The following is a 27,514-nucleotide window of genomic DNA, read 5'->3' as shown; positions in this document are numbered from 1 at the left end:
GCTACCTGGAAAGTAGCCCTGATTAAAGCAATTCGGAGGTATATTCTTGCATATACCCCACCTGTCCTGGTAAAACTACCCATGATTGCCTTTAGTGCGTGCAACGCATTGCAAGCTGTACGCAAGAGCAAGAATGCGAAGCCTCACGACCAAGGTCTACACAGGCACACTACAGTGTGCCGCATCAGCCGATATATACTCTCAGAGAGCAGATCTGATGGCGCCGTGAAAGCGTGGCTGTTCTTAAAAATGGAAATTTTGGTGGAAGGCGCAATGCCATTTTCTCATTGCGAAATTGTTCTTTAGTTGGATGTCTGCTCTCGGGAGGGAGAATTTATTTACGCCAAGGCAGAGAGGCCGGCAGAAGCTTGTTTTCTCTGCCTTGCGAATCTGCACGGGAAAGATATGAGTGATGATGATGAAGTAAATGTGTTTCAGAACTACCATGACGTTTCGGAATTTCTAAAGCCGTGCATACTGTGCAGTGTGTCGTGAAAAGTATACAACAGCCCATTACCATCATTGTTCAGTTACGTTGCGAAAGGCTTCCAGGAACAACCCGAGTGGATTAATTAACGGCGGCTGCGTATTAAGCCGATACCGGCGCCACGAAACGTAACCTTCGGCAAGCACAGGATGCGTGCGGTTATTTTGGAGGCAATTAAGCGAACTAAAGCTCCAAGTTGGCATCGCAGCTTCAATCTGGAAGGCTGCGATGTCGACCGGCCTGGCGTATACGCGCTGAAAATTTCCTTACCATTCCCATTAAACTGCGCAACAGCATTTGCGATCCTCACTGGCAGTCGTAAACGTCCTCCGCTTTGAAAAGGAAGATAGTAAAGAAGAAAGAAAACCCCGCAATAGAACATTCCATTCTCAGGAAGAAAGAGCAGAGAGAAAACGTCCTTTCCAGCACTTTCAGTTCTTCCTGGTTTATGGCTGCTTCATCGAACTCGAGCCAAAGTCGGTGACGGTGCAAGCCGATTCCCTTCGGCCATCTCCTTCCGACATTGACCCAGATTCCGCAACGGTGAGTGAGGGAGACGCCGAGGACGGGGGAGAAGAGAAAGCCAGCTTGGAACGGGACAGTATAGAAGAAACCACATCTTAAAAAAAAGAAAACGAAAGGAGCTGAGTCAATAGCTGCGGGGAGCGGGGCCGATTGCCCGCATCGTGTATGCATGCGCACATAGGGGTGCGCGAAGGGCTCCGCGCCACGCAATTCTCGCCAAGGAGGCGAGAATTAAGCGGGGCGGAACCTGTTCTCCCTGCCAACCTCGTGCGCAGTCCAGTCGGCGGCCGTGAAAGCGTCGGATTCCGCGCCAACGGGCCAAACCTGCGGCACGCTGACGAGGGCGACGTGGCGGGAAAAGAAAATCACGTGAAGCAGATCGGTTGCATGAATTACGCGCTAAGCATGCGGCTTACATTGTCTTTCTCTTTTCACTTAAATATTTTTATTTCCTGGCCCGACAGGCCTATGTAGTAAGTTATATAACCATTCACGAGGTCGCTACGCTAAATGCTTAACCGCCTATAGCTCGCGAACTGACATAGAAACGAATGAACTTGAACTTTTTCCGGTATTCAAAACACGGGGCACGGGCCCTCTGTCGTGTGAAATTGTTTCTCATTGCATGGCAAGCTCTTACATGTTTATCTTGCGGTACAACAGCCCTAGATCAGATCTTATATGTTCTATGCACCGGGAGCCCATCCGAACTTAGCAATAGTAGTAGTAGTAAGTAGTAGTAGTAGTAGTAGTAGTAGTAGTAGTAGTAGTAGTAGTAGTATTAGTAGTAGTAGTAGTAGTAGTAGTAGTAGTAGTAGTAGTAGTTGTTGTTGTTGTTGTTGTTGTTGTTGTTGTTGTTGTTGTTGTTGTTGTTGTTATGTACCAAGTGTCGTTTCCTTCCCCCACGGGGTGTTTACACTGCGTTCATTATTAATAGTCTGTGTTTGCTCCGGCTCTCTAATTATTTGTTATTTATGCACAATGCTGGAAATTCAATTATTGCAGACATCTTTTTCTTCTGAAGGAATATTTGAACTGACATTCAGTTGTTACACATGACATCAACAATGTAAACAATTAGTACGTTGAAGAAGTTTACAATGTCCCGGTGCCGGTTACGGTAACACAAGGCTGAGCTATATTGACTCACCAAGTGCAACTGACACCAACTTTTTTTATTTGCATTTTTGTCAGCGTGTACCTAAATGATTTTAGAAATTATTGTTTTATCATTTCTTCCCAACTGGTATAATTTATGCACCTATCTCCACACAAGGACAACAAAAAGTGGCTGAGAAGCTCGTGCGTGGCGATGAAAAAAAGAAAAAGAAAGGCTTCCTTTGACAGAGGCGCCAATGAGCACTGTGGAGTTCGCCCTCGCAACAACCGGCGTCCGCCAAGCCCGTCGGAGCACAGTGTTTACGCTACTCACCGCAGTGTGCACGCCCCAGCTCCTTTGCTGCAAGCGAGACTCCACTAAGAGGATCCCCGCGTGGCTGAACGTGCGACCACCGCGGCGGTAGACCCTCCCTGCTTATGAATATAAACGGGCCCTTGTCGATGGACGGTGCCCATACCCATGGAACCGCTAAGCACTGCCTCCATACCGTGAGGCCGAAGACATAGCACAAGCGATCCCCGCACGGATATCTATGCACCTACCTCCTTGAAGGAACTGCTCGCTGGAAGCAAAATCAACAAAACAATGACGAGTATACGAAGCGGTGCCGTCCGCATTCCCGCGCAAGCGAGCGAGTTAACGGTATACCTCGCACACGCCACCTAAGACGGTAGAGGCGAAGGAAGGGGAACCTTCTTACGTAACGCACCCACGCTATTCGAGCGAGAGTGAGCATATATAAGAACTTGTTCCGTGTCCCACTACATGATGCATGCGGTGCAAAGCGAGGCGAGGAAAGACTCAATGCATGCGTCGCCCTCGTCTTCAGAGGCGTTGCCTGCAGGTTGGATACTGCGCGCGAAAGGCGACGCTACATGGAATGGATGGGGTTTCTATTCAGCTTTCGCGGCACGTCGCAGTAAGCCGGCGGCTTCGGATGGCTTGCCAACGCGCGCGCGCGCGAATTCGTATACGGGACGCGAGACCGCATGGAAGACGGGCGGCCCAGAAGGCGATAGTTGCGTGCGCAAAGCCCGCCGTGTAGAGGTGCATGGTGTGTGTGCCCTGCGCGGGCGCGTGGGCGAACCTGACGGGATCGTCCTCCTCGGCTCCGCTAGCGTTATTTATCATTCTCGGCGTGAGTCAGCCAAAGGCACGCGGAAGGCGAACAGAGCAGCGCGCCCTCGATTGCGCTTACTGGAGGCAAACGAAACACACACATACAAGCACACAATTTATATACATATATAAGCTTGGGCTAGAAGAGGGAAAGCATGATGACGTCGCGTGCATTCCGCATTACTTAATTCGACGCAGCGTCGTCGAACACGCAAGTGACATGTAAAATAGATAAAAGCCTTCTTATTCTCGGTCTCGTTTTGCATAATATGCCGTACGCCGGCGATCGACTTCTCCGAAAGGCACCGAACTCCCTTCTAACATCTTCCTGCTTTTCTTCAGCAGCAGCACGTAACCATTCAACTTGCCTCTACACCGAAATTATTTTCCTGAACATTTTTTTTATTGATAAGTAGTTGGAGGATAGGCGGACGCCTTTAATGGCGCCGGCTACTCCTCTTCGCAGGGCAAGCAAAACTTAAAGTACGTAAACATGGAGACAGTCAAATATCGCAAACATTTCGGAAGTTCTGCCCAAGAGTAAATGAATTAAGAGAAAAGAGCAAAAGAACACTCAGCGACACACAGGTCCGTAAACACGAGAGAGTTCGAAAACACGCACGTAAGTTGACGCTTTTGCAGAACAGGTGACTGGCGAATCTAATTATATTTACCTAAAAGGACACAAACAACACGTAATAAAATCAGACGTGTGTTACAAAAGACGTGAGTCGTGAGGTACCCATGCACCATCTATGGTATTAAAAATATAGTGGCGTGATTCAGGAATATTTAGCGTGCACCTAATAGATTTTGTATTTTCCACGAAGATATTAAAAGCGATGCATAAGTGCTCGTTTCTAACTCCATTGTTGGCCATGGACCATGCCTTTTCTTCGTGCTGAACTGCCGACGGCCTAGCAACATTAAATCAGCTTTTACTTTTCGCCTTGCACTGTCGTGTCGCGAGCACGGCCGCACATTGAATTCTATGTGCGGCCGTGAATAGCACATTGAAGCGGCACATTGAATTCTATGCATGAAGTGACGCATATGTGCTGCGCCAAGCCGCAGGCGCGCGGTATGAGGCGGTGATTTGAAATTACGAACTTTTCGCGCCGCTCGCGCCCGTGACGGCTACGAACGCAACTACGCATGTCGCCAGAAACTGGAGGACGCACGTGCTCGATCGGGTATCCGTGGTCCATATTCCAGGCGCGTGCTTCACACACATTACAGCGTACTTGCAGCGATGCTATATTTGAACCACCTTGCTTTTTCGTCGTGCGTGAAGGGGCCGGAAACGTCTTTACGCGTCCAAATCTCCTTGCAATTCTCTTGCTGCCCAACCTAACTGCGTGCGCGATGACGCATGCATGACAGGCGCAAGAACTTCGCCACTGAAGCTGCACGCGTGCATGCTTCTCGATGCCTGACAAATTACGGTACTCAGAGAAAGTTCCTGGGTGCGTTGAATTTATCGCGGCGATTTGCTGGGTCTTCCGATTGCGTAATACAGTGTGTGTTAAAAAGATAGAGCGAAAAAAAAAAAACAAAGAAAGTTGCTGACGAATGATACGATGAGAAATACTAGCCTCGCGGAATAGCCACCCAGAGCACGAAATGAGGCAACGTTTTTGTCCTTTGCTAAACATAAACAAAGCAAAGGAGACTTTAGGAGCAATAAGAAAAAAGATGTATTTGGTAAGCAAGAAAGGCCAGAATTCGCTAGGAGTTGGCCCTACGAATTATTTCCAGTAGAGCCACAGCATGCCATTCACTTGTTTCATTTCGCGAAATTTGACGCCCTAAAATTATTTGAACACTTATGATTTGAGCAGAAGCGTAGAATATCCAGCTCTCGAATAAAGCGTCGTTTAGTGTTACTCGGGTAATCAATCATCTGGTTCGGATGCCTGTTTTGTGCTTGTTATTTATTGAAGCGAATGTTGTATGTTGTATGCGTGATTCAGAAGTATGTATGTACGTTTCGCTTCACTTTTCTCAGCGCTTGATGCCTGCTTAAGCTCCGCCGCGGGTCGGTCCGGTGTTACACTACCTCCGGGATTGGCGCATACTTTTGCCCACGGACGACGACACAAAAAGTGCCGACCAACGTGAGGCCAACAACTTCGCTGTAAAAAAAAAAAAAAAAAAGAAAAGAAACGAAGCGCGCGTATATATAAGGCAGCTTGCTAGCAGGCAAAACGAATGCGGCCCCCGCTGTGATACAATGCCCGAGCGCACGCATGAGCGCTCTGACAGCGTAATTTCTGCGGCGGTGCTGTGCGCGATCACAAAGAGGCGCACTGCGCAAACCGGTCATTAGCGTCACAGGCTGCCGTGAAGTAACGAACAACAACGCAGACGAGATAAGACTGCAGTGTTTAGAGAGACGAGGCAGGGACAGGTGTGCGTCATTGCGAGCGCGCTCTACGCAGCAGCTCGTATATCTTTCTACGAATCGGCAGAACAATCAGCTGGAAAACATGGGGCTGACGGGGCAGGCCGCGGTGAAAAGGTTCAATGTTAAAAACAAGAAATTATAGTTGCTCTTCTCATCAAAGCAGCCACGCTTCACTCAATAACAAGAAATAACTGACGGGAAAATTTTGGTACCGAAACAAGAATATATATATATATATATATATATATATATATATATATATATATATATATATATATATATATATATATATATATTATGGAAGCGTATTGCAGCATGACGGTCAGTTAGTACATTGCTCGAGCGTGGAAAACGGTTCAAAAGTTAAACTCCAGTAGCAGCGCCACGTGTTCCCAATGTCTGGGTGCGTGAATTATGGCCGTAGACAACCTGCATATGCGTAAGGGGACGCTGCGACGGAGAGTGACGTTTACGGTATGCACAATACGAGCACTACCAGCACACCCCCCCTATCTATAGCCGATAATCGCGATGCTAACAACTGTCGTACAAAGGAGAAAGCATTCCCAAAGGCATTTATGTTGACTTTCGACAAAACTGCTCTCCGTGGAGTTTGATGTAATTGCGCTGTTTAGGCACGCAAGCTTGCTGACCCGTGTCAGACCGTCGGCGATGTCACTGCTTCTGCGTGACCTCAGGCTACTCGGCTTGCCTATATGTAGCAAATGAGACGTTATTTAGTGAGCGTGCATGGAGCAGGGCCTTTAAGTGGAAAAAGAAAGCAAGAAGGAGAGAAAGATCATTAGTATCTCTACGGATGTACAGCAAACACGATGGCGCAAGGATTCACCCAAGGTGAAGGCGACCGCAGTGATCAGCGCGGAAGCAGGCAATCAAGTGCAGTATATGTACATTCTTATGAAATAATGTTTCATGCCGATTCCTTTTTGGACGCCCACTCTGAGAAAAGCATGACGCGACGCAATATCGGCGTGCCATTTCGTCACCCGTGGCGCCGACGTCGCCAGCTACGCTGAAAAGAATGTGAGCGCACAAAACATGCCGACGGCATATGCTCCTAATGCGCAAGAATTAGCTGCGTGCGCGTGCTTCTGCACACGAAGTGCTACTATGACTACCTCTTCTTTTTCTTTCTTTCGCTCTTAGTTTCATTACTTCACCTCCTGCCTTTCCTCTCTTGTGCTTCGCTCTCTTTCTCTCTCTGTAGTTCTTACTTCAAGATTGAATGAAGTTGTCAGCGAATTCACGCCCGAATCACAGAACCGAAAATGACAAAGCACATTTGTTGCCCTGAACAGGTCCAGTAGTCGCCAGATGGTTTAACTGCACTGCAGTCAGAGCTCTCTATTCGCACCAGTTGGAGAACAGCATCACAAATACGGAAGAAAATGACAAGCATTTATTAGTGTCACCAATCGAACGTGGTCAGCATTTTAATAACATGCACACGGGTGATCTAGGAATTTACGACTGATATTAATTAAGCCAGTTTCCTATGGAGGCTTGACGAACTGACGAAGCTGTGCAACTACAGACGATTTACCAGCCGTACTTCAGGTAAGGGCTTTATTGGACCTCGTCGGCGGGAGCTCGCTCTTGCAATTAAGCGCTCCCTTTATATAAGACGCGTCACTTAAGTCAGTGAGGTATAAGTCGAAATGTTCCGCTTGCTTTGTAAAGTTTACTTATCTTCTGTACCAGCTATATCAAGTCGCGTGCCACTAGTGCCATTTACGGAAGAACTAGACGCTGAGGTTTCCTTCTGCGATACCGACGATTAACAGCACTACTCGAACTTGCGACATTTCTAAATAAAGCATCGCTCTGTCTGTGCCTGCACGCCAGCGTGCGCGGAATCTCCCGCAGAATTCTGTCCGAACTGCGCAATATTATTGAGTATTATTTAATACTAGGAATAGTGATTCCACTGGCTCGATTGTCCCCAGCAGCGGCTGGATGGCATCTCGATGGGGGCGAAATGCAAAAAAAAAAAAAAAAAAAAAAAAAAATCGTGCACCGTGCATTGGGTGCACGTTAAAGAATCTCAGGCGGTAGAAATTAATCTGAGTCCCCCACAACAGCATGCCTCGTAATATATATCGTGTTTCTGGCACGTAGAAGCACATAACTTCTTTTTTTTTTCAGCGGTTCGATTGCTTCCCTGCGTCACAGACATCGCCCCTGTACTAGTGCGTGCGCACTGTTCACTTCAAAACACAGTTCTCGACTATACGCATCGTTGGGTTACCCGCGCGCGTGCAAGTCGAAACAGACCTGTTTTTGTCAGCTCGCGCGGTGACGTGATCTACCCTAACCACAGCCCTTCCCTACACCCCGTTGGTTCTGACACACCTTAGCCTAAGAATATACTCTGGCTCGGTGCCTGTAACGGCTGAAGTGAACCGCATTTCACAGTATCTCAAAATGGCAGCACTGCGTCGAACCGAGTGTTTTGCAGGCAGGCATTGGTTTCAGCGATCAATGCTGCGGCAGTGCGCGTTCAAGATCGACTACATTGGGCGCCATTAGGCATGAAGGTGGCCACGAGCGCGGTGCTGACGTTCAGGTCCATTAGAGGCCTTATTTTCTCTTTTCCGAGTCATTGCGACACATAACCGGCGGAAGCGACGACAGCTATAAGTGCGATTGATGAACGGATAGAAACAAGCCTTGTTTACACTTGACGAAGCACTGAATATGCTATCGTGTATGGAATGGCTGCTCTAATAGCTCAAATTAGTCCGCCCACGCTACGTGCCGCGGTGCGTGGCGAAGCTTGCTGTAAAGGTATAGGGGTAAACAGAATAGGCAGACCTAGGCATTTAGATAGTGAATGGCCGTTAGGGCAGGTGGGAGAGTCACATGATCAATGTCGCGTTATATCGGAGCCTTCATCCTCATCTTGATTGCCATCATCATCGCGTTTGTCTTTTTAGCTGTGCCTCCTCCGGAAATACGGTCTTTCTATTCCGTCCCCTTTTTAATGCGTTAGCATTCTCAGGGTACTTCTCATACTTTCCAGGGGCTATGTATCTACCTATTTATCTAGCCGTTTTGTTTTCGCCTACCTGGATACACGGTCGAAGCGTAGCGCTTCTCGCCCAGGTTTCCATCGGCCACAATCGAGTGGCCATGTGACAACGTTGCACCGGCGAAACCAGGCCCTTAGCGTAGTGAACGCCTTCGGGCAAGCTAGGCAGGCCTGCATTTCGCTTCAAGGTTATCGACCGCTCGTCGCCCATGGAATCGTTGACGCATACAAACAAAAAAACGAGCGCGGGAAGCACGCCAATGTGGACAAATGTAGACCGACAGGCGCCCAGCTGGTGGCTATGCCTTCTGTCTCATAGATACCGTGCACTAAAGCACAAGCTAGCTTCCCGAAGCCAAGAGACGGAACGGCAGCTGCTAAATGTAGTAAATCAGCGTTCGTAATACACTACGTTGCCGAAGTCTTTCGATCAACACTAACTCAGGCAGCATGTGGATTCGTGAAATCAAGCACATCGACGCATCCCTTGCATCGCATAAACTTGTGAAACCATCAATCCAGTAAGTGATGCAGCGCGCTGAAGCGGAGATCTTCGTTTCCTTGTAGCTTTTCCTTCTGCGGCGCAGCCGTAGCTACCGCGGCGCTGCACCCAACAACGACGTATATATATAAGCATAACCCGGTTACCCTGGCTTAACGGTTGTGGAAGAGCATGCACCTGATGCTTGGCTCACTCTTTACCTGCTGCTGTCACGATATACGGAACGAGTCCTTGGGCGATCGAAGACCGCCTCTAATCCTGGCACTGATCACTGCGCAAGCGTCAACGCGCAGGCGTGCCAAGCGCTGGCAAACAACGGAAAAAAGGCGCGCAGCGAAAGTGCAAGCACAGCGAGGATCCCGCTGCTTTCTTACGGGTGCTAGAAGCACCCACGAATGCCTTTCTGGCGCTGCCAAATGCATATCCCGCTATCGCTTTCAAAAGCGTTTGTAGTTGAAACCGTGATATCGCTGTATCTTAGAAGGGGCTAGAAGAGAGGAAAGTGAACCCGTCGGTTACGCTATTTTCGCCGCCAGAGGAGAGCATTCAGCTTCCTGAAGCCCACGTCCTTAATGTGCTTCTCGTTCGAGAGGCAGAAAATGAGGATGTATGTAATAAAAAAAGAAATGACTGCATACAATTAGCACACTTTTTTTTTTTTGTTGGCAATGGGCGCCGTATAAAAACTCAATTCAGGAATAACGCAGACTGTTAGATTGAGCATGACGAGGAGATTTTTCGTGCCGTCACGCCTTTCCGTTGATGGGACAGCTATTTATAACTCAAAACGTCGACGACATCTACACTCACAAAGGAACAATAATATTTCAACGAGTTTTCTTCACGCTCCTCACACAAGACGTATAGCCTGCGTGGTCCGAGAACGAAGCTAGCCCAGCTGTCGTTCTTGCGGCGAGTCCACGCGACTTGGTGCCGGCTACACGCGTCAACTAAGGGGGCATTTATTGCAACCGAACACCTGTCACTGACCATGATTTTCGAGAGGATTTAATTTTTGCGGTGCTCGCGAATTACGTTTCAGGTGACATGAACGGGTTGCGTACGCGACGCAATACGCACCCATAGTACCCCTACATAACGGGTACCTTACTGCGCGCTATTTACACAAAAGCTTGGGATTTGGTCGAAACCAGGAAACATAGCGATATAGTGAGCAGAAAGTCGTCTACGCCGTGGCGCAATGAGGGCACAATAAAAGGAAACACAAATGCAGTGCCATATTTTGCTTCCTTCCCTCGTGCGCTCGTTGTACGCGCTGTGTCAAATTAGTGTTAGGAAATGAGCTTCTGCCGCGTAAGCGCAGCATGATGTGCTCCTCATTACATTTTCAGTGTGTCGCCGTCATCCCCGCTTTCTCGTCGAGACGGAGTGCATAACTGCCGTCGTGGACTTCATCTTGCATGCCCGAACAAGGCACCGCTCCTTTCTGTGGTCATCATCGTCATCAACAGCGCATCTCTGACAGCTCCTGTGTTCATTAACAAATCAATAGACGCATTAATTACGCTTCCTTCTCCGTGTTCACTGTATTTTTTGACACACACGGCACGTTTTCTTTAGCGCAGTAGCTCGACTGTGCACATTCTGGCGTTGGCAACCTCGTAGCGTAGCCAGTGAAGCGCAATCCTGTCGAGACCCAACAGCCCCCGAGTTACTTTTCTATAGCACACCGACCAATAACGCTGTGCCTTTGTTTACTTTGTCTTGATTTGTCACCGCGGGCGAAGGATATTTATCGGAGACTCTGTGGCACGTGGTTTATCTGATAGTTCACGCCTTCCGGAAGACTACAATGCAGGAAAAGAGAGAAAAACAAGAACATACGAATAGAAAAACTAATGTGCTTGCCGCCTAATAACGGTTTTCCACCTGCACATGGCTTTCTTCTTGACAGTCACCGCAGCCTCTGAGGAAACCACGAGAGCGCAGATCATATATAGTCGGCTGTTACTTTTTGAGACGCACACGCGTGGCCGAAGCCTGTTATCTTGCTTTTTTTTTAGTCCAAGGGAAAGGCTCTCCGACGGGAAACAAAAGGCCACTGCGCTGATGATTACAAGTGACGGTATTACCGTCCTTAGCGTCCGCGAACACGTCCACTGCCTTCTCAAGGCTCGAACATGCCTGCGCGCGCACTCGCCCCTTTCGCCGTTAATCAAGTGGTATACGCATGCAAGCGCTGATGCTTGCGACCTCGAAAACGGAGAACACGAGCTATAGGCGTTGAAGGCGGTCTAGTACTTTTCCGCACACCCGTGTATGTTTGTGCACATACGGAGGCCGCATAGAGGAAGAACGAAAAACACAAAGAAAAGAAAAAAAAAAGGCATGCAGAGCGAGCTGCTGCGATACACGGCCTCTCTGCTCGTTCGAAAGCGATCGAGCCTCTCTGCGTGGCCTTCGGTCTTTGACCTCGCTGTTCCTCTGCGCACTGTACGCAGGCCCACGACGGACAACCAAGCGCGAACGATGCGCTAACAATTAAAGAGGTGGACCCGCGCGGTGGCGCAGAGACGAGAGAGCAGCCCGCACGCGCAGCATCCGGAATGCCACGGAGGGGCGCGTGATCGTCGCTGCACAAGGGAAACGAAGGCTACGAAAACCACGCGGCGATAGCCCGAGCCTATAAATAAGTCGAGATTACGCCTCATTAGCCACTGGAGCGAATCCAACACTTCTGCCCGGGCTGCGTTGTACTCGAACGCAGCACACAAGACGACGATGCCAAAAAGGAGGACCGAACAGTGTCCGCTAGACAGCCATAGCCCGGCGGCTAAATTGTGATGGCCGCACTGGCTCGGCGGCTTGCTAGCGACCTGCTGCTGCAAGCGTTGGGCCGCGCGAAAGACGGTTATTCGGTGCCCCTGGGCTGACTCACGCACAGCATGTTTCGCTGACCTTGCGTTTCTATGACGCGAAGCTCGGAGCGCAAGTGTGGTTCCCGTATAATCTTTCTGTGTGGCCAACTCGGTATAGGTGTCTATTTAGAAGGATTCCTAGTTGCAACCCATGTGAGAAGAAAGAAAGAGCTGTGCTGGTAGATTAATTCTTCGCGACGTTTCGATTGTGTGGTAATCGATAGCTCTGCGGAGAGCTGTCCGTTGGAGGCAGCAACGCAGTTTCGACTTCGGTGGCGGTAGCAGACCATGCAGCGCTTATGAAACGTATAGGCGCAGTGGGCCACATATATATGGCCTAGAAAGCTACTCTTTCTGCTAGTACAGATGGTGTTTATTGCTGAGTCACCTACTGTAAACAGCGAATCGGCACACAAAGACGTTACCTTAATAAAGCAAAATGTTGTGGTTATGGACTTCACGCTCGATCACTCTCTTTCGTTTAATATACGGTGTCTAGATCAGAGTTAGGCGAAAACGTATACGTTACTAAGTTTCAGCACACGACGGCTCGCAATTATAGATTAAAAAAAAAAAAACTGCACTGCTTAGCAGAAACTATACGGCATCCTTTTTTTTCTTTAGCTGTACCATTTCTTTTTTAAATTGCCTGTGGCACATAACACAAGTCTAACCCTTGATCTAAATTAATCGGTGAGCCGGCCACTACTGCCACGAGAAATCAAAATGCTTAATTGAATAATTAGCAGAATTGCGCTGAAAGCGTTTTTATTATGTTACGGCGCATATTTCTATCTACGAATTATAAACGGTGAGTTCGCAAGGTCTATCCAGTTGGAACGAATTCTCAGGACTGCACCAGTTTCGAGATATTAATTTTCAAAGTGTCCGACGAAATGCACTGGCCTGTTTTACGATGTTTATGCAATGAAGCACAACAGTAACTGGAACACCAATGCATATCATCGGACAATTCTAAAATTAATATATCAAAACCGGTGCAGTCCTTATAATCTTTTCAAAGTCATTAAAACTTGTGAACTTACTAGCTACAATTCGTATGTTAAATACGGACCGCTAAAATAATTAATTAAACACTTAATTACCGTAATTTTGTTATTCAAAACGCATTTCGTTTCTCATAGCAGTAAGTGCCACCTCATCGAGTAATTCTTGATTAAGCATTAGAATTGTGCGATCTGCGACAGGAAGTTTTCAAAAATTTGGTGCAGCTAAAAAAAAGAAAACACCTTTTATATAGTTATAGTCCCAGACACGTACCTGATTATGGCTACGACTGCCAGGGGTAATACACTGTTAATGTATATGCACATTATGTTCACAATAAGTGGACAGTACTAAACTTCCAGCTCATTGAGGAAACTAAACACAATTGAATACTCACTTTAGGCACTTTGTTCTTTCTCGCCGACATGCTTTTGAGACAAGTCTGGGCTGAGTAGTGACCCACGGCGCTGAAGTCAGCGTAGAATTCTAAATCCATCTTCCAGATCCTGAAACAGATACAAAAGAACAGCTTGAACTCACTTCTCTAGACCGAAATCTGCATCATATTGCATGCTAACTGTTCTATTTATAGAATATTGCGCCTTGTAGCATGCTTTAACATTTCGCTGGAAAGCTGACTGCCAAGCACATGTCAGGTGCTTGCCGATGTATTTAGCATTTGCCCAGTCGTAGAACAACTCTTCGTCTCTGTGAAAAGGCAGGCGCTATAGTTCGCGAAGCACTAAGATAACGACGCAATCCCATCGACGGCACATAAACACTAAAGAGTATATAACATCCATTTGTGCACATCAGGCTTCTTTGGTGAACGCATCGAGAGACCGCTATCATTTGAACGGTCTCCTTCATTCGTCCCGCTGCAATGCTTGTTATTTTTACAGCTCTAATGATGAGTATCATTCCCAACTTGAGACGCCGGAGATACAAAGAGAGGCGAATTCGACAAAACGAGACAGAGAATAATACGTTGGTACCATGGGGTGGAATTACATGAATACACCATGGCCGAGGCACCGGCGGGGTGGAACATGGCGACGGTAGGCTGAGCTTCCACTCCGTTAATCTCTAATCCGCTAAAAAGGGCAAGTTAGACTAACTTGAGATCATCAACAGAGCATATTGCTTAAAACAATCAGAAAAAATCGTCCCGTATAAGCAATGACAATAGTTGGCATATCTTTATTCCCACTCAGCATAAACACGAACAAGCGCAGGAGCTCAGATCATTAATAAATTAAGCGGACGGAGGTTGGTGTTCGCATTAAGTTAGTCGAGACGAGCAGTGCTCAATATCGCAGGTTAAATAGCGTTCAGCAGTGTTCAATATTCAAACATATCATTTTGTGAAAATGTTCCCCGGCTTATAACCTAGTTACGAAGTATGCTCAGGGCGGTAAGCAATTGATAGGATGATAATAAATACGTGCGATTAGTATAAGCGGGTGTTAATGCGGGGAGCTATATTACTCCACATGCTCGAGTCAGAAAAACACTTGACTACATCTCCACACATAAACCAACCATCCCTGTGCGACACGGGAACGGACCCACGTACACTGGATACCTTATTTGAAGTTGCGTCGTGTACGATGCGCGCCTCTGTGTGAGCGGTAAGAACTGTGTACCCGATGCCTTCATCCCCGTTGTTTAGATGGAGACGCGAAAGCCGGTTTCTAAAAACAGTCGCAACCGGAGTCGACTCGAGCCTCGCGAAGAATAAGGAGGGGGGGGGGGGGGCGACAGGGAGAGGCGCACATGAGCGCACGAAAAGGCAGCACACGACGACGACCAAGAAGGGTCTGACTCAACGTTTTGCTTTGTTGTTAGAGCTTTTTATTTTCTCACTCGCACGCTCGCCCCTGGCTTTCTATCTTCTCAAGGAGAACAGCTGGGCTGTCCCTTGCGCACCGATGAAATCCACTGTTCGCGACCTCCGAGGCAAAGGCTGCTCCTTCGCGCTTACTGCTTGCGGTATGCACGCGCCCTGGACGTGTCAAAAGTGTCCGCTCTGGATGTAGAAGTTCCAAAGGACGTCGAGTGCGTTTTACCCAAGGTGCTGCATTTTCGACGCGTCTCTTTTACTCCGCTTTGTTCCGAACATTGTCACGTGGGCTATGTTTCGTTCCATGCAGTCGGCAGAGCCTGCAACGTGCGAGACGCAGTTCGTTGTGGTTGTAACGTGAGCACCACGTGGAGCGAAATAAGTGACGTGACAGAAATGCATTCGCGCGGTTTCCGCGTGAGCACAGTAAAAAAAGAAAATCAGGTAAATTACACTTTCGTACTCTGTAGAAGGGAACACAAACGAGTTGGAAGAGCAGCACGCCTCAATCTTACTAGCGAGGATAGCGATTATGTAGTTTAAAGCCCGTCGGTGATCTCGCCGACGCGAGACATTTCAATGAAGCGCCGCAGGGCGCAACGAGGAGAGACCTTGATGTTCAGGCCATGCTCCTTATCGGGAGATCTCACGGGGGCGCATCAGGCAGGGACATACCATACCTAACTAGTACTAGTACTCGTCTTCGTTGGCACACGTGTACCTTCCAAGCCGGATCGTCAAGTGGACTGCTTACTCATGCAGAAGAGGGGGACTCGCTGTTAAAACAGCCGAGCGCGTAAGCGCCGTGGCCTCGAAGCCGCGGCCAAATTTACTCCGCGGCTGCGGGTGAGAGCTCGCGCGGGTGTCAACGGCGGCCTGCGCGCATTATCCCGGAGCACAGCGTGCGCTTTTTATTTGCGTCCACCCACACGACGAAAAAACCAGCGGTGCTTTTTTTCTCTCTTATCTTCAAGTAGTCGCATTACGTGTTCAAGGGGCTACGACGTCTCTAACTAGCACCATGCACAGCTGCACAATTTTAGATCAGCTCTTCGGAAAACAGTTCGTTTGACAACTACGGCGCGCGGAATACAGTGCAGCCACAAGGGGCGCGCTCTCCAACGGACGAGGAGGTTCACCCACTGGAAGGTCACATTACCAAGTCTGCTACAGTTGCGAACAAAAAAAAAATATAGTCTTCCTTCGATTCAAGGACATGTACTCAAACGCGCGCGCGTATGTGTCACGCCGTTGAATTTGACCTGACCGCCGTGCCGACAACTGACATACTGTTTTAACAACGCTCATCCGCAAGCAAGCCTCATTAGTTTCAACTCAATTACTCAAAGCATATTCTATTGGAGTATGGCAAATCACCCTCTATTCGACCAGAAATGCATTCCGGGCCATGCTATTGCATGCACTAGTGCTATTCGTACAGAGCGTTGTTCGTTCGTGACACTACAGATGCTACAGGGCGGACTGATAAAGGCATATGACACTCGATGTTCGTTCCCCTACAAAAGAACGACTTCGCCCATCCCATTGCATTCATCACCCATCTTGACGCAGAACTTTTAATCGGCCCCTCTATTATAGAATCACGTAAACAACCATCCGCAAAGTCGAAGGACCGCTCAAATTTGTACCGATATTAACTGGGCTCTGCACGGTCGCGCTATAGAGTAGGCTACTGAATGATTGTTATACGTTAACTGACACCTTAACAATACCCGCATTTCTAAACTATACGAACGAGAGGATCGAGTAACTAGATTGTTCCCCGGAGGTATCGTAGTACAACACATGCTTAATATTAGGTTTCACACTACAGAATTCCACGTATTCGGAAGTGTTTCGAACCGCGTACAGGAAAGGAGAAGGAAACAAGAAGGAGTCCCTTCTTGTTTCCCGTTAGAATGATCACGCACTCGTCAGGGGATTCGCCGCCGTCGCAGCCTGCTGAGTGTCTCGCTTTCAGTTGCATCACTCGCCCGACACTCAGACCCCCCCCCCCCCTCCCTCCCCAACCGCGGCATACCTTCCAACATCACTGGCTGTCATCATGCAGAGAGGGAGGGCAAATGAGGGCTGCCAGGTGGTGCAGAAGAAACAAAGCCAAGAAGTTCAAGAGCACGGCGCGTCCTTCGCAGCGGGCGTCGTCACCAGCTCTGTGCCTCGCCAGAAAGAAGAGGGGCGCTATTTCCAAGCTCCGTGTCTAATGTTCCACTTCGAAATGGGAGAGGAGAGCGCCACGCCGCGAAGACGGAATGGAGGAGACGCTTGCACGCATTGGGCGACACGAACTGCTCGCTCGTCGAATGTGCTCCTACGAACCTCCTCCGAGAAGAACGCACAGCGACTCGTCATATAGCACACACACGTAAGCGCTAACTCCAAGATTACGACGAAAGGACGTGCGCGAGTATATATATATATATATATATATATATATATATATATATATATATATATATATATATATATATATATATATCAGACTTCACACATAGGGAGCTTGACCTTTCGCGGGATTTCTTTTTATTTACGTTTATTACGTGAATGACACCGTATGTGGCGTCGACGTGGCGTCGGTTAACCCTTGTCGCGCAGCGTTTGTAGTATGCGTTCAATTAAGACACCAGCGGGAGCAATTCAGCAAGTCACGCGCGTGTGAGTTAGCGCGCTAATTCTTTTCGTTGTCCCCGTTATATTTCTTTCTTTATTTGCACTCTCTTCTCGTCATATCGACATCAACTTTCCGTTCTTCGGCGCTGCAGATGAGTTGGCACGTGGAAGGTGTACAAAACTTCTCACCCGTTTTAGCTTTCGCTGTTCAGTGTACCATCTCAGAAACTTACGGCAGTGTGTTGGTGTGTCTACAAGAACTTCGACATGTATGACAGAGCAAGGGAATTGTTCTGCCCTGGCAGACCCTTAAAGCGAACATGTATTCATTCATTATTTCACTATTGCGATTAGCATTCTTAGGATGCTTCCCGCACTTTCCGTTATGTGTGCCTGCACCTATACCCGTTTTTCTTTCACGCCAACTTGGGTCACTGGGTATGTGTCGCTCTTCAATGACAAATGAGGAAAAACTGAAGATGTCCAGACACGCGCCACGCACGGACTTCGCGGCGGTGCCGCGAGAGGGCGCAGCGTGTAAGCGTGACAGACGAGCCTATAGCAGCAGATATACATACCTCATACATGACGCCTTTCGCCAGTGGCAATACTGTGCCCGTTGGACCGGAATTTTATATATTCTGCGTTTCTTCTTTAATTTTGTTTATTTATTAGTTTGTTTGTTTAGACGCTCGTGGGTTCTGCTTACAAAGCGCTGCGCGGTTTTCAGTGCTTGCGCTCCTCAAGTTTCTCCACAAATGATTTCTCCAGTTGAAGCAGGCTGTGAATCAGTTTATTGCAAAAAAATTAATAAAAAACCGTGCGGGTTCATGTCTTTTTTGTTGTTATCCACGTGCGGCGGCAATATCTAAGCTAGAAACACGGGCATCACGAGTCGTTCAACCCTGCAGTCGAGTCTCCACAACGTCACCGCCGGTAAGGATAGAAATACCGCGTCACGAGATACACAGCGAAAATAGAGTGCCGTCGAACACCTGTGGCCTTCAGCGCTATACAAGCCCCAGCATCGTTCCAAATTTCGGGTTCTGAACGCTGTAGATTCACAATTAGTCCCTCCACCGCGAAGGCGCAGCTGGTGTCGATATCGGTGAAAACGGTTAACGATCTTTGCATACAAAATCAATGACATTTTTAAAAAATAAAAAAAAAATATCGGCGCGGCTTCCGCCTTTCGCATTGCGTGCGCGCAGGTAGCGCAGCGGCGGTTTTCTTGGCTACGACACCGGGGGTCGCCTCGATGCCGGTGAATGCTTTAGGTGAACATCTGCCACTGCCCCGCGTACTCGGTTGCGGCAGGATTAAGCTACCCGTCGCATCGACTGCTTCGACTCGAAGCCGTTTTTATTACATGTAGCGTAGCGCGAAGCCCACGATAATTGAGAATATGCGGTATCGCTATATATACCACGTCGCTGCGGCTGGCTCCCCAGCGAAGCAACAAGGCGTCCGCTCGAGAACATTCGATTTCGATTCGACATTGTCGCAGCGATTCACACGCAACTGTAGAAATCATGTCCATCTGGCAAGACTTCTGAGCGACCATCTTTTACGCCACAATGTTAGGCGCACGGTGGAGCTGCTCCGTGTGCGAAAAAAGTGCTACTTTGCCTTGGAAAATGCCGACCACCTGTTGCAGCTTCTTCGGTATACGGAAGCCACACATGTGGCCCATGCGAAACCCACCGCCCCGGCACTCTGAGAGTACACAAACGTGCCCAACCACCGTGAAAGCAACGGCGTGAGCCAGGTGTACGCCGCGTGGCGGTCTAGGTAACAGCCACCCGCTGCTAACAATCTGCAAACTCTGAACGCGCAGCTGGAACACATACGGCATCGATATACTCTTACGTCTCCGCCTATCAGCTCAACAGATTGTTGTAAGCACGTTACCGATCACACACCACGTATAATGCAAGAATATTGGTCACGTAGGAGATGAAGATTATGGACGCACTAAGAACTGGTACCTAGTCACCGTTGGTTCGGCAAATGTAATAAAGTTATTGGCTCAACTAGTTTATTACGCCATCAACAGCGGTGGGGAGGTCGACGCATCGCGCTTAATATCTTTCTGATACAAGCCACGGTGTTCTATATATCCCCAGGTTGACTCCCAGTTGTTGCTCTCCCAAGAATGAAATAAAAAAAAAAGACAGGCGGATAGAAGGTAGTAACGTTCAAAGAAAGCAACAAATGCAATCGGCAATCCGGTCATCTTTCATATCAACGTAGCATGTATTCAGTTGTTAATAATTCCCTTTGGCCAACCGCCCGGCTATCACGTTATATAGACCCTGTAGCTGGCAACTGTAATCGCAGGTTGTAAACGGCCAGCTGAGCCTACGACAATTAGTGACTGCGCACCTCGTGTTTACACTTACGAAAACGAGTTCGTGGCCCGAAGGGGAAAGGAACAAAGGACGCGCCTGGAGAGGAGCAGCACAGGGTAGCGCCTTTTGCGTTCGGTGCCTCTGTCAGCCGTGCATGGCGCTCTTCAATCACATCTCGGATGGCCGATGACTTCCTCGCTGTTCCGGGTCGCACCGCGAACGCTCCCGCCTGCGTGCCTCCAGCCGCGGCCGCACTGTTTAAACAGCGGGTGCCGCATCGGCAGATCGTCGCCGTGGGACGCCGTGCGTTGGAAGGCGACGTCGTTTGTTTGCGGCCGTTGTCGACGGGCGGCTGTCGCCCCTTCGGAGGCGGCGATTCCCGGTAACGACGAGCGCGACAGCTGTCCCGCTGCTGTTCGTTGCGCGCAGACTAAACAGCGACCACCTCGTCGTGTTCAATTATATCCCTCCTTTATTTTGTCTCCGGTGCGCTGACCCTTTCTTTGCTTTCACTCATCGTGGAACGACGGCTGGGCACACGTCATGGTTGAACGCAGCCTCCTGTTGGCGACCGCGCGCGATGTATAAGCAGCGGTTAGTTAACTCTGCGTGGACCTCCAAATTGCCTCAGTTCTCACGACTTGCGGGAGCTTACGCAATCGACTCGGCTGACATCTCTACTCATTCAACACGGTCCGATATGCTGTATGTGCGATGCGTGCAAGGTTGAGCAACGAGCGAGCAGAGAAATGAGATATCCTTCGGTTTCCATATGGGCGGACGTCGTTATTAACAAATCAAAGTTTGCGAATTATCGATATAATCGTTGTCAGAAGCAAGACAAAGCAGCGATTAGATTAGGTGATTAGTAAGAAACCCACAAATTCATCACATAAGTGTTACCGAAGCTGAAAATAGAAGTTCGCAAGCTGCAATAAACCTCGGTGGTGGCTCAATGGGCATCGCTTTTTTTTTTTTTTTTGGTACTATGGATGGTGGTGGGTTCGATCACCTGGTGCAGCGGCCACTTTCCGATGCAGGCACAATGCGATAACGCTGTGTGCCGAGTTTTGGCGCCGTCCGTTAAACAGCCGCACGTGCTCCGAATCAGGCTGTCTATTATGGCATCTCTGAGATCACCTCTGCTACTTTAGGACGTTAAATTCCGTCAATCAATCAAGCGAATTGCAGGCTGCATAAATTAGTAAAGCATGGCTACAGTCCTTGTGCAGCACTACTGTATAAAAGACTGACTATCTTTCTTTCTTCCCGGGCGGTTGGACTTAGCATTTACTAAAATATATACCAAGAACACAGCGCTTCCCTTGTACCTAATGCCAATTCATTTATGGTGTAGCGACTACTAGTACTCTTATTTCCTAACTCGTAATACTATCTGCGTCCTCAGATCCCGTTAAAATGTTCACGCTTGTGTACTGGCGTGGAATAAAGCCGGGTGTTGACTGGACGCTCTGTTGTGACAGCTTCGTCTCGATACCCACTTAATCATTTTATTCTTTGCTTTGGAACAGAAGGAAAGGGGGTGGACAAGGTATCTCCCACTTGAATCTCTCAACGGCAACCTATATATAACAGAATAAGCATAATCGAGGACGCGACACCTCATTATCAATCTAAAAGACGCGACAATTCCAAGAAAATAAGGGCCTACCAAAGTCGTATTAATGTATTTAAGTTTTCATTCTTTCCGCGAACAATTGCAGAGTAGAATTTGCTCCCGGATGAGATAGTGTCTGCACCCTATTTTTCAGCTGCTATAGAGTGTGAATCTGTTTTAGACAATATTTCCAGTGTGCCATATTATGCAATGTGTAACAAATTTTATAATCGGATGTTGTTAGCATTGGATGTGTTGTCTTTCTTTACTAATTACGATTATTGTATTTCTAATACCACAGATGATATGATGCCGTTGTTCGCGAAGTTGACTTTTATGTTTGTAATTAACCCCCCTACGATAATGCCCAACTCGGGCGCTGTAGGTATTTGTAATAAATAAATAAATAAATAAAACCGCTGCGATATATATATATATATATATATATATATATATATATATATATATATATATATATATATATATATATATATATATATATATATATATGCGCTCTTTCTACGCGCCCACCTTGTACTCGCGAGGAAAACTGAAGAAGGAAAGACAGAAAACGGAAATAAATTGTTTTATAACTCAAGCCTCTTGAAATCACCCAATCATGCGCTGACAGAAAGGGAGGGTGCAATAATATAACCCTTGCACTATGAACGAAATCTAAACCGCTGCTGCATTGCCACAGGAAAGAAAGAAAGAAAAGCTAAAGACGCTAATGGCTGCGTGGGCAGAGAAAGCCTTGGGAGCGCGCATCGCGGATACCCACAGAGCCCTGCCCTGCAAGCGGCCGAGGCGAAGCTCCTAGACAAAACACAGCCGGGTTGTTTGGGTGACGGCTGCGAGTGAGCGGCCGCTTGCAAGTGTATACCGTGCCCCTGTCGCACCGAAACCGCATGCAGCGGTGTGGAAACTGTACGCCCCGCCAGCCAATCGGGCGGCCGCATTCGCAAGGCTTAGTTTAAGCACGTGAACTTGGGTCGCGATTGACGAGAGCCCACTCGTTTGCCAATTGCGAGAGCTGAACACGCGAGAGCTAATTTGCTGTTCAGTCACATAGAGTTATACAGCGATAATCTATTTGTTTTGTTAGTCGGGGATCCTGATATGATGACGCCAGGTCTAGCATCCCCGACTCTGCACAGAATTACTGAGGCATTATGTTGCGGTGGGTGGCGCGTGTATGCACGAGCTCATTCTCCTCCGTGAACCGCATGGATACGTCACTGCATTCAGCTGTGGATCTCGGGGAATAGAGATGTAAACAAAGAAAGAAAAAGAAAGAAAGAGAAACGCCAAAGCAGGGGGAGTGATACATGTTTGCCTCGCGCCTGAAATTGCCACAAAACGTTGCTGACAGTCAACGAAATGTCGGCTTCAGAAGCCGCGGTACCGAAACACGTTCGCGCTCGGACCATCTCTGACGCGATGAAGTGGTGACGTAAGCCCGCCGCGCAAGTATCAGTGCGCCATTGTGCAAGCTCATCGCCTTGTATGGAACTGCGCCGGCCTCGCGCGGCACGAACGTGGCCGGTTGGCGTTCGTGTTACAGACCCTGTGGGTGCAGGCGCGATACACCTGCAAAAGAGCACGAACGAATAGCATCGGGTTCTTCGGTAAATTACTGCGTAAGCCGCGTGGAAAAGTACGAAACAGTTGCTGGCACGACTGCGAAATATCGCTGTCGCAAGCTTCAGCACCAGCTGCGATTCCGCTAGCGTTTGAGTAGAAAAACAAAAACGCTCTAAACATCCACATACCTTCACCTTCTACGACCCCGCATATTCGAGATTTCGAGTGAAAACGGGGGTTGGAAAGTTCGGTTTTTATTGAGCCTTGCGTCTTCCAGATTTTTCTCACTTTGCATGTAGAATATCTCCCTGTCTCTTTTTGCCTTCCGTGTAATCCTCAAGAATACGAAAGTGATTGCTCTTACTGATCGCCACTCACGTGATCGGGAGGCAGCATCGTTGTCCTAGACAAAGCAATTCTGGTGTTTACTCCTTACTTGCATGTTATGAAAGTAGCGCAAAAAACAATGGGCGGGAATGGGGAAAGAATTGGATTAGAGTGTCTGGTCGTTCATTTCAACATGCAACTTGTTCATATACTGCTGCCCGAGGTCGAATAAATGCGTATGCAAGGTGTCCCAGCTAACTTTAGCCTGAGTTTATAAATATGCACATGCCACGTAATAGTTGCCGTCGCTTGGAGAAGCTTAAAATATATTGTTTTTCATTCCGCCTAATTAGATAATTAGTCCTAATTAATTAATGAGCTCAGATATTATAATTATATGAAAAGTGTCAATGAGAAAATTGTAGAGCGACATAATTCCCAATACAGCTTTCTGTTGCTCAATACGTGCTAGATAAACGCGTTTTTCCGAGCGTGAAAGAAGCCGGCAAATGCACGCAAAATTGCCCCGCGACTGGCCGTTAGAGGCACCTTGCGTGTATTAGCGGGCTTATTTCACGCTCAGAAATAGTTTTATGCGGCACGTATTGAGTAACAGAAAACAGTATCGGGAGCTTTTCATGTCACTCTACAATTTCTTCATTAACACTTTTAATCTAACTATAATATTTGAGGAGTTGATCAAATTATTGTGACTAATTATCTAATTAGGCGGAAGGAAAAAAATACTTTGATTATCTCCAAGCAAGGACAAACAACATGCTTCTTTGCTTCTGTCCAGCTACGTGGCATTCACATATTTTTAAGCTCTGGCTAAATTAGCTGGGACAGCTTGTATACTGGTACAAAGACCGGACTTTATTTGAATTTATTGACGTCATCAGGGCTGCCCTCGTGGAGTGCCACTGCTCTTTTTATCAATATCCAGAAGCAACGCAGCGGAAGCTAGCCAAAAACGTTCAACCAGTATGAAGCCCCTTACGTCACTTTCAGGCATGAAGTAAACAGAAGATTAGGAAGCAGCACAGTGCAACATGATTGATGCAAAACGAGCTGGCCCAACATGGTATCGCCACGTCAGAGCGCTCGGTAGGATTTAGTGCTCCCGGTCCGTCCGCGATCTGCAGGAAGAGCAACAAGAGCCAGAGCGAACGTGTGCTCATCGATTAAACTAGCGGCAACCAAGCTCTTTCAGCCAATACGCTGACACTCGGAGGTCACGTGTGCGGCCGACTTTCCCGTAGGAAAAAAAGCGGAGGGAATGGCTCTCTCCTAGTTTATGTGTTTCCTCCATGCTTTCAGGCCGTACTTAAGCCGTTAGCGCTAGCTTCGCGAACTTCATCGAGGCATCGGAGCTTAACGTTTGGTGCAGTTGCAGATGAACGGGTCATGTCAGCCAAGCAACGCCAGTTCCGATGAAAAAGGCATCAAGGCGCACCCCTCGAGTTCTCTGGCCCCCGGTGCTCAAGACGCCTCCGACGCAGCGCGTCGCTGACAAGCGCCGCCACCGCCGCGCGTCCAGAGCGCCCGCGCACATGCGTGCGTCTCCCACGCGTCCGTGCGGCTTTCGCCGGGACAGCTGCTGTCAGAAGCAAGGACGCCTCGCCCGCAGCCTCGGCGGTCTCCTCTGGGTGCTGTTCGCGAGCACACGATGCGCACCCGCAGCATTTGTGGCATACGGCACCAAGGTTCCCGCGACCTTGTCGAAGGTGACAAAACAAGCGAACATATACAAATAAACAAGCCGTGTGAAAGCCAGCTAAGGAGCCCGCGGTGATACACGTCGGCGGCGATTCAGTTGCTATGACCGGCGGCGGCGGTAGGAAAATTAGGAGAAAACATTACTATACGTCGCGGTTGTAGAACACCTCGGTTACAAAGTCCAGTAATGGACTGAACGAGTTCGATGCTTCTGCGCCCGCACACACAAGCAACAGGGGGATTATAATGCGCTCAAGCGATACTTCGCCGAACACGTACCGCAGCTTGATTGCGTCCCACATTCTGCAAAACCGCTCACTACCACAGCGAGTTGACGCATCTGCCGAAAGTCATTCAAGCTAAGTGTCAGTTGTTGCACCTCTCGGCATTTAAGCACGGTTAAAAACTGGACCAAACACGATATCGAAGCGCATGCACATTTTTTCCCCGATGGCGCGTTGCCCGAGGTCCTTAAGTGCAGCGCAGGATGCTATCGCACAGTGATTTTTGGGTGCGGGCGTTCGAAGAAGCACGCCCGCACAGCCCCCGCTTTCTCCTGCCACTCTTTGAAGGCCTGCACGCGGACACACCAACAAAGCAGGGCGCCCCTGCATCAAAGGCGTCTGAGTGGAAACGAGCGCGTGTGCGCGCACACACGGCTCATCTCTCTGGTCGCTTTTACGATCTCCCGATAAGACTGCCAGCAGCTGCAACAGTCGGGCGTTATCGGCCGAGGAAGAGGTACTACACGTGGCTCGTTCGAGCCACGCCGATAGTCCAGCAACACTCCTCTTTCCTACACAGTCGGCGGTGAGCGAGCGGCGAAGATAACGCAGTTCCCGCCATCTTCGTCGCACGACTTCGCGAGGAAACCAAAAGCCGCACGTCTGAACGTGATTTGCCCAGAGCATCGCGACAAGAGTTTACGGAATGGAGCTTTATTTTACGACGTCCCCTTACTCCCTCGTATGGCACATATGAATCAAGTATCCATTTGGCAATGTGGCAAAGGGTCGCGTTTGGTTAAGTCGGTGCTCGTGCCTTGCTGTGGCATTTTTAATGCACGTCCAATACGCAAGTAGCTCGAAAGTAACCGGCTTCAAGTAAGCATAAATAAGTGAAAATTCAAAGGAAGCGAGCACTAAAACGATATATCACCATTGTGTGAAACTCATGGCAATACGAAAATACGCATATACGTTTAACAGGCACTCCAGAAGAAGAGAGGCGGAGAACTGCCTGAAATCAGAAATGTCATTCCCGCTTCTGCCAGAGTACCCAGTGGGCGGTTAAGGTCTCCTATAGAAAAGCAGCGGGGTACATTCAATTTTGCCTGCTTAATTCGCGCTAGAACAACAATTTTTGGCAACTCAGCCAACCCATGGTCTCGGTTACTAAGGATTGCAAAAGCAACCGGCACAGCGGGAAAGAAATGTCATAAAATTTGCAAAGGCGTCACATTGTTCTCGGCTGCTGTTGTGCTACATCGCTGTTATACCGATACGTTTGTGCTGCTTCAGTTTGATTTCAGTTGCCAGTTGATTCGAACATAAAAGGCGCTGGTGAGCCGCAACTATTTAGTAGCAACGACAAATTTTCATATTTTGTGTGTTTCACGGCGCCGAAAGGTAACGAAACTTTACATCTGCACGAAGCCAAATACATAAAAGCTACAACATACACGCACACAAACAAACAAACGCGCGACAGCATTGAACTTGCTCCTCAGGCGTCTTGCCGTTAAAACACTCTTCGATTCACTACCACACAACGTCATCAAACAAACACGTGAGAAATCCGCTACGGTTGGAAAAAGACGCTTGCTACACTAGCGCCACAGCAGCGCACTGCCGTTAGCACGACTATGGAGCGCAACGTGCACACTGTTCCATGGGATTAGTTGCGTCACAGGATTTTCCGACTCGCCGGAATGACGTAAAAAAGTGACGACACCGAAAAGCAAACTAAAGCAAAGCAGCATGCAGTGCGTCAGGCGCTTCTTGATACGTTTTCAAGTATGTGCTAGACCGCGCCGAGCTTGTGGTAGGGCTGTGGGATCTTGGCGGCAGGAGGATGGCAACGCGCCACATATGTACTGTTCGGTAGCACTCTACGCTCGTGGATCGGCGATTGTTTCGACTACAATCCGGCGGATTGCGTGCTGGTGTGTCACAAGCCTCTGTGTTCATGTTGGAAACTGCGATTCAAGACTCCAGTGGACGCGTATCGAGAGGACATACGTGTAAGTTCTTATGATAAATTTTTAGTGCTCTTTTTCATCTGCTGGAACTCGTGGGTTGTTGTGTGTACACGTCAGCATTATGAAAGGGAATGCGTGAGTACGT

The 27,514-nt window shown here is 48.4% G+C and overlaps 1 protein-coding gene across 2 annotated transcripts in view; it reads right to left on the bottom strand.

Annotated features, from left to right (window-relative positions):
* pnt (ETS transcription factor pointed) overlaps window positions 1–27,514 on the bottom strand; it is a 206,586-nt gene that overhangs the window by 165,082 nt on the left and 13,990 nt on the right. For both annotated transcript variants that reach the window (XM_075691874.1, XM_075691875.1), the window contains exon 2: window positions 13,497–13,605. In XM_075691874.1, the coding sequence (XP_075547989.1) occupies window positions 13,497–13,595 (99 nt within the window). In that variant the 5' untranslated portion in view covers window positions 13,596–13,605. The remainder of the gene's footprint in view (window positions 1–13,496; window positions 13,606–27,514) is intronic.

This window comes from Dermacentor variabilis, chromosome 5, assembly GCF_050947875.1.
Source record: "Dermacentor variabilis isolate Ectoservices chromosome 5, ASM5094787v1, whole genome shotgun sequence".
Classification (NCBI taxonomy): Eukaryota; Metazoa; Arthropoda; class Arachnida; order Ixodida; family Ixodidae; genus Dermacentor; species Dermacentor variabilis.
Note: the sequence above shows the minus strand (reverse complement) of the source record. Positions and strands in the feature narration are given on the sequence as shown.